This window comes from Thermobia domestica, chromosome 4 (genome assembly GCF_964235325.1).
Source record: "Thermobia domestica chromosome 4, izTheDome1.hap1.1, whole genome shotgun sequence".
Taxonomy (NCBI): Eukaryota; Metazoa; Arthropoda; class Insecta; order Zygentoma; family Lepismatidae; genus Thermobia; species Thermobia domestica.
Window position 1 is genome coordinate 14,278,974 of NC_137457.1, and position 16,107 is coordinate 14,295,080.

Sequence of the window (16,107 nt, forward strand, 5' to 3'; positions counted from 1 at the left end):
AATATGAGATGACATCGGTAATAAATAAAAGATTTATTAATTCAATAAATCTACCGAAAATAACTATGTATATATTGTCTGACATGCACACACAATACCCAACCTTTTTGAACTTGTTTATATATTGTATTCACTCATGTGCCCGCAGCTCTGTAAGGTTTGTTTCCTTAATAATTGGGTACATTTACCTCCCTAATCGTTTACGTCGTAGCAACGCAAATTTTGCGTTTTATTTTGCGGTAATCGGCATAGCATTTATACTGTTTTTATTATTATTATTATTATTATTATTATTATTATTATTATTATTATTATTATTATTATTATTATTATTATTATTATTATTATTATTATTATTATTATTATTGCCTTGCTTTGCTGAACACAAAACTTGTGGAGATATGGATCGGACTGTTCCTCTAGAAATAGGTATTCACTGAATTATTTAAAAAAAAAAAAAAAAAAAAAAAAAAATTGGCACAAACATATCACTTCGAAGTGCCTGAATAAGATGATTGTGATATACGGGCACATTCCATATGATTGCTTGTATAATTTGTGTATCGCAATGCAAAAAATGCAGATAGCCATTATAATTACTATGCCAATTACCACAAATTATATACAACTTTTGAGTTGCGTAGACGCGAACTAGGGAATGAGGATCATGCGCTACCAAAGAATACACTGGAAAATGAAATATAACAAAAATTAAAACAAGATGATAATCAATACAAATATAGAGGTTGAATATAAATGTCCGATCTTCGCCAAGTTGTTCTTGGACAAACGCTAAGAGTATTTATAAATCCATATGTGACTGTTATGAGCAATTGATACATTCAAATTCACGAACGACGACAAACTGAAGGGTACGAGGATACGATTGTAAGTAACAATTGTAGTCACAATAACCCCATGCTGCCGGTAAATGTGGATCGTCGCAACAGCGACGCGTCGTCGAAGGATTGCCGCTAGTGTGCCACTGGCGGCAGGGTATCGTCGAGTCGAAACAGATATCTAGAGTCAGGATATTCAAGTTACCGCCGCGTAGCAGCGATGACTTCATTTTGCTCCGCACTCCTTCGATTCATCGCGGAGAATCACGAAAGGACCAACACGAACTAATGCCAATCATGTGCTTCGGCTATTATTATATATCATTTTTTTCCTGACGAATTGCTCCTAAAGTAAGATCCAGGGGTCAAGAGTAACCACTGCCTCTACATCATGAAGTGAAAAATCTTGAGATGAGTGCGTTTAATTGTATGAATTTAGATGGCAACTGTCGCCGATTATTACAAAGTGTATATGGGAGAATTATGCAATAAAGTAAATAGACACGTGTCATTTTGTTATAAAATTACATGGTGAACGCATTTTATCTAATCCCAAACGATTATCGTCGAATGGTTAAGAAAGCCCTCTGATTGACCAAATTAAGAAGATCTCAACGATTTCTCTCTCTAAAAGCGAGATTTCCTTTACCACATCTATGGTGAAGTCGGAAGAATACATGCCTAGTAATTGTAAGTTTGGTGGTTCGCGCCCACTTCGGGGTCGTTTTCTTAATACTTTTTGAATGTTTTACATTAGAATCACTTTATAGAGTGGGGAATATACTTCTGTAGTTCAAGGGAACAACAATGAAAATAGTGGGGAAATTTGAAATGACCAAAACATTGCTCACTTTGAACACAGCTACCAGATTAAACTTACAAGGAATTACAAAAATTAGTGAGATTATACTAAGCCAGGGATGCAAATAACCAACAAAATTTTAATCGCCCCAGAAAAAAGCTACTAGCCCATACCTCACAATAGAAATCATTTACTTACCTTCGGTATGATATTAAATACTCGCCCACACCGATGAACCACTTGCTCCGGTCGAGTGCTTATTTGCATGTCTATAGTGTGAAGGGGAAAGCGGGCATCCCCGGTAGGGATACTTCAGTTGAATTCTTTGGGGTAAACAAAATGTGATTGAGGGGGGAAATCCCCCCATCCCCCGGTAATTTGCACCCTGTATATAATTAATAAATAACGGTAAATTATTTACCGATCGAAAAATAGCATGGTATCTCTTCCGTGTAAGGAATGACCAAATGCACAATTTGCTACCACATCTGCAAGTAGTGCTCCTGGGCGGATCATGAAATAGTCAGAAATAATAAATAAATATTTTTGTCAGGAAATCTTAAAGAAATTAAGTAAAATTTCAAAGAAGATCAGTCTTATGTAGATAGGTTCTGTGTACAAGAGTTTAAATTGAAATAGTTATATACTAAAGTATATTTTCTTGTTAAGCATAAAGAAAACTATCTGGTATATAATATCTATGGAGAAAAACCTAAAGAGTAGTGTTTTTAGTCTTCCGGACGGAAACCAAAATTTTTGTGTTTTTCCAAGTCCCAGTATCACTTGCTGTAACAAAAATTTTTATGGGCTTTTTACGTTGTAGCTGCCCCCTTCAGAAACGACGGGCACCTCCTAGAAAAAACCTGCTGGCTACACCCTTGCGTAAATGCATACGCGGAAGAAGATTTTCATAATCAAAACCAACCTAAATGGAAATCCCTGATTATGCAATACATAAATAATAATATAGATAAAAATTGTTTAATTATTGAAAGTCTCTAGTTACATCTGGAGCTTTAATTTCGGAAGAGATATACTTTTCCATCTCTGCTAACGAAACATTGAGCTGCACTAAATAATGAATGGTATATTGTTCCACGAAAAACAATGCTTTACGGCTAAATCGCATATATGGTCTCTTTCTTATGACGTGCAGTAGTTCAAGAAGTTTCTTTTGAGAATTTAACATTGAAAATTCATTGGTTTGTATCTTTTAACCCGTTGCGTTCTAGTAACATTCATGAGGATATCATGAAAACATGTCCTTTATTAAGGGTTGTATTAATTCTGAAGTTGAATTTTTTTTAGTGAATACAAGGCACGAGTTAGTTCTAGTACTTTCCGTTACGTGGCAGCACCTTACTGAAAGAAAAGAAAAGAACGTTTTGTCCCAGTAGCTGACAGGCCTAAGTGAGCATTCAATTACGACATACAAGTGTTTGTTTTGACGATAAGCAATTGGCAACTCCTAGAAAAAAGAAAAAAAAACTGTCTTTGATCTTCAGTCAGCGCTGCCAACCTGAAACAGTATAGAATCCCTTCAGAGTATCAAAATGTCCCTTTTGCAGTCCAAATGTTCCCCAATTTAAATATCTTTTTTGTCTTGAATCAGCAATGTAAAGCTCTTAAATAACTATGCTCTACATAACGGTCTTTTAACAGTAAATGAAAACCTGGTATTACAACACGCACGTAGAAAAATGGTACCGGTTTCACTTTCTCATGATGTGCTGTGTCGCAACTAGGGATGTCCAGAACCGTTTCCTGATGGAACCTGTTTTCGGGTCTCAACGGATCCGGTTCCGTAACCGGTTTTTCGGATCCAGGTTTGGAACCAGTTCTTCGGATCCAGGTCTAGAACCGGTTCTTTGGATCCAGGTCCGGAACCGGTTCCAGAAACGGTTCTGAAAGCCGGATCTCCGAGAACCGGGTCTTCGCGGAACCGGTTCCGCCGGAACCGGAACTTTGTAGTCATCCATAGTCGCAACAGGGCACTGACAAGAAACGACGTCCTTCGTGACTGGACGACCGCGATGTCTCAGCTTTGCTTGGAGTACTGGGAGCAACACAAAGTTGACCAAAATCAAAAAGAACGTCTTTCTTCTTGTTATTCATCTGAGGAAAATGAATTTAGAAACAGTAGCAGCACGGCATGGGATCGATAGCTGTGAATGGTTGTAGCCATAACACGAATAGATCATGGCAGGGGAACGACATGTGCACGGCACTCTACGTGTAAATTAGGCTCTATGCTTTCATTTCATGACAAATCCGAGCTATCATTCACGTAAAAGGTGCTCTTACGACAAGTAGCGGATCAGGGGGCAATCGCCCCCCTCCCGGAAGATGAAACTTTCTTATATATATATAAAACCCATCCCAGAGTTTGGAGCTCTTAAAAGTAGTTCTAAGTAGCAGTATTACAACCCATCTCCCCCCAGAAGTCCGTCCTGGGATCCGCCCCTGGTTATGACATACGATATTAATCAGTTCAGTTGCATTCCTCTGGTTTTCCATTATTTCGCAAATTATCTCTATATTCATCGTATGTTCAGTACAAATATTAAAGGTAGTATTTACAAACTTTTGCATAAAGTTTAAACACTTAGAGCACCTGTAATTTCTTTGCTTTGAAACATTCAATGATATTATGATAACTACACTCAGAGGTATGAAGATGCGAAAGTAATATTTAATTAACACTTTAGAGAAGCACATTGTTCAAGAGCTTGCGTGGAAAAAAGTTTGTGATAACAAACCATATACCATGATATCGATTGAGGATCAAAATGACGTTAGTATGGATTTTGTGTTGGATCTCAACGATACAGGTTGGTCATCACTAAACGAAGCCATAATATTTTAATTACGATTTGATCGTATAAGTTCTTCATGCAACTAGAATCAATTTGTTTTATTGTAATGATCGGTTGATTGAATAGTATGTATCACAATATGTCGTCCAATTTATATTATATTTCTTGAAATTTATGTTGTTTTTTTTTTTTCATTTGAATGTGAAGATAACTTTTAATATACAGGGTGAACCTGAAGGATGTGCATAAACTCCTGAAGGTTATTTGTGACATCAAAAGAAGAAAAAAAGTTCTCTTGCATGTTGTCAAATTTCGCGTTGTGTACGCTGTGCACAACTTTTATACCGTTCATTATTAGGATTCAAGTTTCGATTCCAAGTTGGCACCACTATCACTCGTACACTTTTCGGAATTCAAGAACATAAAACAGGACTTCTTGTCTTTTTTTGATGTTACGAATCAACTCCCGGAGTTTGTGCACATCTTCCAGGTTCACCTTGTATACGACAAGTATTTGAAGTAATAATAACTTCGTTTTTGCCATGAATTCGAATTCGCTTAATTTTAATTCTTTCTGTTTCGGAAACAAATGACAGTTTCATTCCTAATGTTGAAAATTGTTATTTAAAATAACTTTTATGACACAAATTTTCTGTCGCAAACTGCATTATAACGAGTTTTCGTTTGTTGCAAATTTTGAAGTCATATTTGAATAATGTAGAGAATTTCAGGAAAAGTTTATACTTCCAAACGTTGTTGTGCCTAAAGAGGGTAAGCAATAAAAAAAAAAAAAAAAAAACAGCGGTATGGCTTGTCCATATGCTGGGCGTTCACTAGAAGCAAATGCATCGTATCTAACCTGTGTAAAGACCGGATGAAACTGGTGGGCAAAGTGGGTCCGCTGGGTGCAATCGGGTTAACGATGGTGGGTATGTGCGTAAACGAAGGTATTGCAGAATGCTGGATTGCTGTGAAATGCCTTACCTATAGGACACTTGTATTGTTACGGATCATGAGTTGCACATTGCCTTGATATAACAGTACAGTTCGTCATGGTTTCGTTATGAAGTATTTCATGATTACAAGCATATACGTTTGACTATTTCCATCTTATTTTGCATGGCACGGGTAAGATATATATATACATTCTGAATACTGATATATTCCTCTTGATAACAATTAGAAACAGAAATTCACATTTAAAAATAATTACAAAACGAATATTAAATATAATGCTAATAAATAAAGCTGTAAATAATAGAAATAATGGTAAATTTATCTGTGAGATTCGTAGTTACTGATAAATGCAGGACAAAAATGGTAATTGAAGTAGTCATAACATATAAGTATCCTTTATGCACAGTATGCAAAGGGAAAGTCAATGTTTGATGTAATGAAACGGAACCATCGAAGTATCACTGAAATAAAGTTTTACTCTGAAAAGTTTTTTACTGTGTTGATACTGGAATTGTACCTAAGTAATGGCTGAAATAACAGATATTTTGTACCAAACTAGTAAATCTGCAACATACTACACGGAATGTTTTCTTCTTGTAATTTGTAAGAGAAAGAGCAAGTGAAGTCAAGTAAGATGCTTGTTTTTATTACAAATGAAATGTTTTCCTACTATCCTATCTTACACATTTACTCACCGTCACTGTCGTGCCTGTTACTACAGATACACTACTGCGCAGGAACTTTGCAGCTTTCTTTTCCTCAGAGGTTTGAATAACATTCTCTCGTTTTGAGTGATTAGCTACCACAAGTTAATTAGTGGTTTTTTCTACAATTTTTATGTGCTGTATGTGTCTCTATAACGCATAGATCCTCTTAAAGTGCATCAACTAAGAAATGAATACTAAGGTATAAAGAGAAAAAATATTGAAAAAATAGTAGATATGAATGAAATATATGTTGTACATTTTGCAAATCTATAGCCCCAAATTGTAAACTAGCAATCTAAATTCAATGTTTTGATAGTCTGGAATGACACCGTGACATGAAGGTGATGGTTCAACACTAAGGCCAAATCTTCTACGTAACTAGTTTGTTAAAAAGTAAAATATTGTATTAGATAGAAAACATTGTCACAGCTATTCACACAGTACCGTAACAAAACTCTTCGGAGTCCCGGTTCAAGAGGATATTTGGGGGCTCCCACAAGCGGACATATTTTTCAATATAATAGTAAAAGCAGCAAACACAATATTACACACCCACCCACCCACACTAATATATACATATATATACAGTGTTAGAAGTGGGAAAAAAGCAGAGGCGGTATATTTTAATACGGTTTTGACTCGAGATACTGGCTATCTAATTGTTAGAATACATTGAGGGTATGTTGTCTAAAAGATTGCATTTCTATTTACGTAATGACTGAAAACCACTGCAGATAGTTACGGGGGGGACGTGGAGAGAGGAGACACGGGGGGGGGACATGATACATCGGCAACACCTTTCTGAAAAAAGAATCTTATGTTGTATTATAGAAAATTATACACGAAAATCTTCAAAAATCGAGTTTTTATATTAACAATTTCCTGCGGGAAAACCCCCGTACCCCTCTCGAATGAGGGGCATTTCAAAGCACCATAAGATCCTCCCCCTCCCCAGAGCAGACAACCCCTAAATCTCTGTGCTCAAAACACACCATTTATGTCAGGAAAAAGATCAAAATGACGGTGTTGTCAACTTAGATTTTTTTTTCTACACAAGAAATAAAATCTTTTTACGTGGAAAGCTATTCATCAATTAACTGTGTATAAAAATGGATATATATTGAAGATATTTAGCATATACTCTTCCCTAATGGTATCTTTTGATCACTCAAAAACCAAAGATGGTATGGCATACCACCGCATACTGTCTCACTTCTACCACTGTACACTGTATAGACTATATATATATGGCATGTTTCAAAAGTCCGGGAACACTTTTAATAATATTTTATTGTAGGCAAACTAGTAACATTGGAAAGTAACGAATTGCATTGTAAAGGGTAAACTGTAAAGTTTTTTTTTTCTAACAATGCTTATTTCACAGTCACTCTATGTGGGAACCACGTGTGACCCTACAAATGTCTACGCGATAATCCAACTCTTGCCACACACGACCCAACATGTCTTCCTAGACTGTTGCTGTTGCTTGCTCAATTTTCCTTTTCAATTCCCTAACATCACCTGTCAAAGGAGGGACGTATACAAGGTCCTTCACGTACCCACACAAAAAGAAATCGCAAGGGGTGATATCTGGAGACCTAGGAGGCCATTTGAGCACACATTGGTCTGGAATCGCTCCTCTTTGTCTTTTGGATATAACTTTTTCACTAACTGTAATCTGTATGGTTTCATGTTTAATTTTTTACAGAAAACACGCCACACAGACGCTGTTGACATTTGCAACTCAAGTGAAGCATTGCGTAACGATTTTCTCGGGTTCCTTGTGAAAGCTTCTCTCACTCGTTCAACGTCATTTGCACTCACACTTGGCCTACCACTTCTCTTCTTGGCACATAGACACCCTGTTTCAACGAACTTCTCATGTGATTTGTAAATTGCCTTTCTTGTTGGTGCTGCTTTACCGTACTTCAACCTAAATTTTTGTTGGACATCTGTTGCACTCTTTGGTTTGTTAAATTGTAGGACGCAGAAAGCCTTCTCACCTCCAGAAAGTGCCATCTAGATTTTGGTGCCACCTAGTGGCGATACATGGAACTACATGTTACAGCTGCAATGAAAAAAAAAATAACTTCAATGTTTCAAATTATTTACTTCGTTAGTTTACAAAGTTACTGGTTTGGTATAATATTTTTTAAAGTGTTCTCGGACTTTTGAAACAAACTGTATATATATATATATATATATATATATATATATATATATATATATATATATATATATATATATATATATATATATATATATCGGGTGTTGCAAAATAAGTGTTACAACTCTTGGGAGGTGACTCCTGCCACTGAGACAAGAAAAAAAGTTCTCTTGAACTTTCGGCTATCGGACATAGTTTCAGATCTACAAGGTGCCGAAAGCGTGGGAAAATGACTTTCGGACGCCAATAGTTCGGAAACTATCCAACGTAAAGAGGGCGGGTAAAAAATTCACTGAAGAAGTCATACCTGCTGTATTGAATTTTGCATGTTTCACAATCCTACCATGCACGCGCAAGGGATTCCCCAAAGGAACGTAGGGAGTCCCGGATAATCTGCTAAATGAAAGTTGGTCTAAATGGATATGAATTAATGGGGTTTCTACCAGGTAACAATAATTCGTTTGTATTAAGTCGATATCTGGAACAAATACAAAATGGCGGACACTTTCATGCCCGTTGTGTGTGGTTGCATAATCGCCAGGTACGGATGCTGGCCAACAGTGAAGTTCTGAGTATTAAGTGTAACGAAATTGTACTCAAATGCTCTAGAAAGACATCTGGAGTGTCGGCAGAGCACAACAAATGGAACAGGGTGATTCAGATGTGTGGAAACACGTAACGAAAAATGCCCAGAAATGCACTCATACTCAGTAAACGTGAGTTCAAAGCGTCGGAAATGTAAGGATTAGCGTCAAGAACATGAAAGTCAATTCACCAATAATATTCTCTCAAACCGACGCAATATGATGTGCACGGTTGCATACCGATAAGGATGCAACAACTGAGGACAAGTTGAAATTGTGCAAAGGGGCTCACTAAGAAACTGGGTAAACTAAATGAATTTCTCTAGTGGGATCACATGATAGATATTGAAATGCGGACAATTTGTGTGTTGATATCGATATGTAGCAAGTGGAGAAATGTCAACATGTGCCACTACTGCTGGGACACCGTCCCACGTGGGAAAAATAGGAAAATAACTACTCGGGTCTTGAATCTGAGGCCGTGGGTTCCCAGCAGGATTGGAAACTGCGACCACGCGAGCGAAAGCGAGCGCTTTAGCCGTGAGGTTTGAGGGAACCTGACTTTCTCTGTATACATTTCTTTGAGGAGTACCCACTTTGTTTGGCAAGCGCTCTTGTACAGCCTCCCGACATGCTTGTGTGTTACATTTTGTTACTCCTACTGCACAGTTGTAAACAATCAGAGCTTTAAGACGTTTCTTCCTATTTCTCATGTCGTTTTATTTTCCATACGTATTGTGTTCCAGCTGTAGTGTTACATGTGCCAAATTGGTTCATTTTCGTCTTTGTCTTGGCATGTGTACTGTGTGTAAGATACATATTTCTTGAGGTATTTTGATATCGAGTACGCCATATGTCCCAAAAGACGTGAGACATGATACAAGTTTGTTATTTTCACGTTCTATCACAATTTGATCCATGGATTAAGATATTTCTTTTCATATGTGTCGACTGTGGGACAATGTCCCAAACGAAGTAGGGCATTGATACAATCTTGTTCTAGTTACGTTCTACCAAAAAGTGCACCAGATGTAATAGCAGAATGTACAACGTTATTTTCCTAGTTTTCGCATGTGAGACGATGTCCCGGTAGTAGTGGGACATGTTGACATTTTTCCATTAGCTACATGTCGGTATCAACACACACATTGGCCACATTTTAATATCGATCATGCGATCCCACTAGTGGCATTCATTTAGTTTACCCAGTTTCTTAGTGAGTCTCTTTGCACAATTTCAACTTGGCCTCAGTTGTTGCATCCTTATTGGTATGCAACCGTGCACATCATATTGCGTCGGTTTGAGGGAATATTATTGGTGAATTGACTTTCATGTTCTTGACGCTAATCCTTACATTTCCGACGCTTTGAACTCACGTTTACTGAGTATGAGTGCATTTCTGGGCATTTTTCGTTACGTGTTTCCACACATGTGAATTACCCTGTTTCATCTGTTGTGCTCTACCGACACTCCAGATGTCTTTCTAAAGCATTTGAGTACAAATTCGCTACACTTAATACTCAGAACTTCACTGTTGGCCAACATCCGTACCTGGCGATTATGCAACCACACACAACGGGCATGAAAGTGTCCGCCATTTTGTATTTGTTCCAGATATCGACTTAATACAAACGAATTATTGTTACCTGGTAGAAACCCCATCAATTCATATCCATTTAGACCAACTTTCATTTAGCAGATTATCCGGGACTCCCTACGTTCCTTTGGGGAATCCCTTGCGCGTGCATGGTAGGATTGTGAAACATGCAAAATTCAATACAGCAGGTATGACTTCTTCAGTGAATTTTTTACCCGCCCTCTTTACGTTGGATAGTTTCCGAATTATTGGCGTCCGAAAGTCATTTTCCCACGCTTTCGGCACCTTGTAGATCTGAAACTATGTCCGATAGCCGAAAGTTCAAGAGAACTTTTTTTTCTTGTCTCAATGGCAGGATTCACCTCCCAAGAGTTGTAACACTTATTTTGCAACATCCGATATATATATATATATATATATATATATATATATATATATATATATATATATATATATATATTAAGTACAGAAATACTTTTCTTCAAAGTAATCTCAAATAGTACTCCCAAAACAAGAAAAAAACTGTTCTATCAAAGTGGCAATGGTAATCCAAAATTTCACACTTCTACATACGAAATAAATGTCAGAATTATTCAGTATTAAACAAGTTAGCAGGGGTCACTGGGCATGGGGGCCCGAAAAATAGAAAAGAATGTTACAAAATTGCTAGTAATCTGGAATTTCACAATGATTATTTCTGAACAACAGAATATAAGTACCTATTCAGTACTGAGTAATAAACGTGTTCAGTATCTCCCCAGGCTTGGGGGTGCGACAAAAAGAGAAAAAATATTATCAAAATTACTCACAATGTAAAATTTCACAATGATTAGTTCTTCAACATAAGAAATAAATAACAGAATTTAAGTATTGAGTACCGAGTAATAAGGGAGTTTAGAGAGGATCCCTGGGCTTCGGGACCGCAAAAAACAAATACCGCCCCCCAAAACTTAAGAAAGTTAGTAGTAATCTAGAATTTTACCACAACGATTATTTGTCACACATAAGAAATTGTTCTATAGGCGTGGGGGCCCCAAAACAAACAAAAAAGAATGTTACTAAAATTGCTGGAAATTTTAAAATTGACAATGATTTTCTCTCACGCTTAAGAAATGAATAATAAAATATATGTATTCAGTAGTCTACTATGTAATTAACGGATTCGACGGGGCCTCCTTGGCTTGGGGGCCTCGGTGCATTCCACCGCCCATTGTTACGACACTGATGTCACATGTGTCTGAATCTTCCGGTTCCAAATTTAGAAGTTGAAATAGTCTTAATTTGTCACCTACACCTTATCCTACACCTTTGAGCAGTACATATTTTGAATTAGATTTAGTTTGTTACGGTTATACCGAATTTGGATTTTTTTTTTTAAAAAAAATGGGAATCTCATTTGAAAATTAATAATTGGCACAATTGGTCCCCTTGGTGTCTATCCAGGATCACATACATGTTGATTGACATGGGCTTCTGATACTTCAGTTGATATCCTGCAATATTTTACTTTCACATTTTCAGAAAACCGAATACCGGTATATACCTTTCGGATCCTCGTCTGGAGACGCTAATCGCAGATAAAGAACCATAGATTAGATCTACCAATCCATCAAATAATTACATCTATTCTTGCCAGATGGCAGTTAAAGTCAATAGACGTTGACACTAGCACCAATTATCACCTTAACAATTGGTGTTAACTGTTTGGTGGACTTGTAGAGCAATGCAAATGGTTCCAAGTAAATGTGCGATGTTGCCACATAATCACTGTCGCAAATCCCGAGGGTTGAGAGGGACATGTCTCCTCCAATCTTAAAACTGAAGGGGACTGTCCCCCCCCCCCAACAAACCGATTTGAAATGTGCTTTTTGGGGAAAAATGTGATGATTTGTGTCCGATTACCACAAAGGAAAGTGAGACAAAATTGATGTCCCCCCAGAATAAGCCTCAAATCTGCCCGCCTTCTAATGTTGAAGACAACTCTGCTCCCTGATCCTCTACAGGATTGTTTTTCAACTTCACAAATATTTTGAGTATCTCTTAACAACAACAAAAACAAAAAAACAGGTCTTACGTGCCCCCCCCCACTAATGTTGAAGACAGATTTGCGCCACTGCAAATAGTGAAATTTTAATTCCCCGTAGCGGCTGCAGGAGGCCCCGCACACCATTCCATCATATAACATTTTCGCTTTATTTTGACCTGAAGAATAGTGCTTTGTGGTTCGTGGGCGCCAGTATGTTTATTTAAGTATAATATAGATATGAAATGTATCCTTGCTTTTTTTTTTTCTAATCAGAAACATTGGGACACAGATCTGGGTGTTTTAAATAAGGAGCTTATATACAGACTTTCATACGTTTATAGCGCGGCCAACAAGATATGGTTTCTGACGTTTCTTACCACATGCGGTGGGACATTGCAACCCCTACTTTGATACCAGTGTTACCAACCAGGATCACTCTCTCTTATACCATTCATTGAAACTAGTTGCACCGAAAAAAGACCTTGACACGCGAGTAGTGGCAATGTCACTGCGAGCTGTCAGAGACGTTCTCTTACTGGACGCACTATAGGTGTTCGTAAAATACTAAATTTTTCACATAAATTATGACTGCGTCGCTCCTTTAGGAAATACATTTTGACAAAAGAAACATGACAACAAAACTGTTCGAGGCAACAGAAAACTATATCCAAAAATCATACCAATTGGTTCAGACGTGCTGTAATTAGATCACAAACAAACTCTGCTTCAGTTTCATATAATATGTTTGTTATTAATTGGTCACCTAAATCGGGTTTGAGGTTAGATTACATTTCCCCAAAGAAATAGAAGAAAATCTAATTACTTAAAAAAAATACGTCCAACAAAATTATTATAAACGTGTAATTGAGACAAGAACATACATGTTACGACGATTCTCTATGTTATAACTACGGATGGCCAAATTCGGTTCCTGGTGGAACTGGTTTTCGGGTCTGAACGGATCCGGTTCTAGAAGATCCGGTTCCGGAACCGGTTTTCAGATCCAGGTCTGGAACCGGTTCTTCGGATCCAGGTCTGGAACCATTTCTGAAGACCGGATCTTCAAGAACCGGTCGAAAATTTGTGACCATCCCTACGCTAAACCCGAGCTGCTGGCAGGCTGTGAACAGTGTGCTAGATGAAATGGCGGAAGCGACAGACAGGCGCCCAGGCGGCGGCCGCTTGTCTTATTTGGCTAAATAAACTGGGTAACTGGCAAACGCATTGGCTAAACAGGCAAACTGGCCAACTCATTTGGTTAAACACCCACGGGTGGACCAAAATTTTTTTCTGGGGACACAAGCGGATCTGGGCGGGGAGAGCACAAGCGCATGGTCCTCTCTGCACTGTTTTGAAGATGAACTTCGTGCCTTCTTTACGGGTCTTTGGGGGCTTTCGGATCAGGGCCTGGAACCGGTTCTGGAACCGGGTTTCCGGATTCATGTCTGGAACCGGTTCCTAAGATCCAGTTCTGGAACCGGGTTCTCGGATCCACGTCCGGAACCGGTTCTGAAAATAGGATCTCCGAGAACCGGTTCCTTGCGGAACCGGTTCCGCCGGAACCGGAACTTTGATTGATTTTTGAGTTTTACGTCCCGTTCAGCAGCGAGGCTATATGAGACGTGGACCTACTGATTAACGTGGAATCCGAACCACATGAGCTCCCGCCGGGAATCGAACCCGGGTCTCCCGCGCCAAAAGGAACCGGAACTTTGTGTCCATCCCTAGTTATAACTTGCAGTATGTACTAGTAATATAGGTATGCTGAACAAACAGCATTGAAGATCGCCTTTTTACAGAAGGAAAATTTACTAGTTTTTTATGTACTTGTTATCTACGAGGAGTCATCAAAATATACGGTTAATAATTTTATTGGAAACAAAGTAATAATCTTACATAAAATTTTATTTAATTTCCTTCAAAGTACTGTCCTTTCCTAACAGTGTAATTATCCCAAACGCTCAATCCATGACTGAAAGCATTTCTGGAAGGTTTCCTTCGGAAGGGCCTTTTGTTGCTATGTCGTGGCCCTATTAATGTCAGGAATGGTGTCAAAACGTTTTCCGTTAAGCACAGTTTTAATTTTGAGAAGAGCTAGAAGTGGCACGGAGCTATGTCTGGAGTGCATAGCGAATGCGGACAGACAGGAATATATATATATTTCTACCAAAAGCTTGTGGATCAAAAGTAAGGTGTGGGAGACGAAAGTCATTTGTCCATTTAATTGTCCGTTAAAATGCTTTTCAATGACCCACACGAGATGTTTATAGTGCGTCCAGTAAGAGAACGTCTCTGATAGCTCGCAGTGATATTGCCACTACTCGCGTGTCAAGTTTTTTTTTTTTCGGTGCAACTGTAGTGGCAATTTAATTAATGGTATAAGACAGAGTGATCGTGGTCGGTAACACTCAGTGGCGGCGATTGGACGTTAAAAGTGGGGGGGGGGGCAAGACATGATCTGAATATTTATATATCAATGTTAATATACAAATTTCCCTGGTTGATACTATAACCATTAATAGGCCATTTCAGAAAAGTGGGAGGCAACTGCCCCCCTAATCGCCGCCCATGAGTAACACTGGTATCAAAGTAGGGGTTGCAATGGCCCACCGCATGTGGTAAGAAACGTCAGAGACCATCTCTTGTTGGCCGTGCTATAGTTCTTTGAAAAGTTCTCGAATAGTCATTCGCCTGGTTGAACAAATTGGTACCACTTTCTGTACGTATTCATCTGTTTTCCAAGTCGAAGAACATCTCGATCGTTGCTCGTTTTCAACCGATTCCTTACCGCTTTCGAATCTCACGTAAAACTTCAATGCCACCGTTTCATCGCCATAAACTGGTTTTGACATTTCCTGAGCTTCTTTGGTTCTTTTTTGCAGCTTAGAACAAAAGTTAATGTTAGCACGCGACAGATGCTCTTAACATGTCCTCACTTTTCAGCCTCTGGAAACCAACTAACATGTCACAACTCGTTCAAACTTGACACTGACTGTACCAAAGGTTTAGGCTACCGGGCTTACTACTTGAAATGCATACAACATTGATAGAGAGCTCTGTGCAAATACATTCAGCGTACCGTTTGATAAAGCCTTGTACTCTATTTTCTGAATTTGTATACGTTTTAACTTTTGTTAAATTAATTGATTCTGTTTTTTCTAGGCAATGGACGCTCCAACGTACTTGGTACAAATTCAACATGATGATCCTTACAGTTTATCCGTGCCAGGTAAATTTCATTATACATACTTAGTAAATATTGCATTTAAGTCTACAAAAGGAGGAATATAAAAATAGGTATTGAAACGAACTTTGTGGTGAACAAATTCGGTGTGCGTGAGTTTTCTCTGGGTTATCCTATTTATTGAAACTTTCTTCATTTCACAATTTCGTTCATTATTATCTTCCTTAGTCTCAGTGTATATTCGTGGGACATTAACAAAATACATATTCATTATATAATCTATCAAAACCCAATTTGAAAGAATATACTTAGTACATATTTTCAAATAACGAAAACTACTAGCTTGCAACAAAATGTATGTCTATAAAATATTCTAGACTATTGTTCAGAAACTTCAGTCACTTGCCTCTCTTTGAATCCGTCTAATC

The 16,107-nt window shown here is 38.0% G+C and overlaps 1 protein-coding gene across 2 annotated transcripts in view; it reads left to right on the forward strand.

The window, feature by feature from the left end:
• The first annotated feature begins 4,361 nt into the window (after window positions 1–4,361).
• Window positions 4,362–16,107, forward strand: part of LOC145683734 (uncharacterized) — a 62,440-nt gene continuing 50,694 nt past the window's right edge. For both annotated transcript variants that reach the window (XM_081755256.1, XM_081755257.1), the window contains exons 1-2: window positions 4,362–4,472; window positions 15,658–15,724. In XM_081755256.1, the coding sequence (XP_081611382.1) occupies window positions 4,431–4,472; window positions 15,658–15,724 (109 nt within the window). In that variant the 5' untranslated portion in view covers window positions 4,362–4,430. The remainder of the gene's footprint in view (window positions 4,473–15,657; window positions 15,725–16,107) is intronic.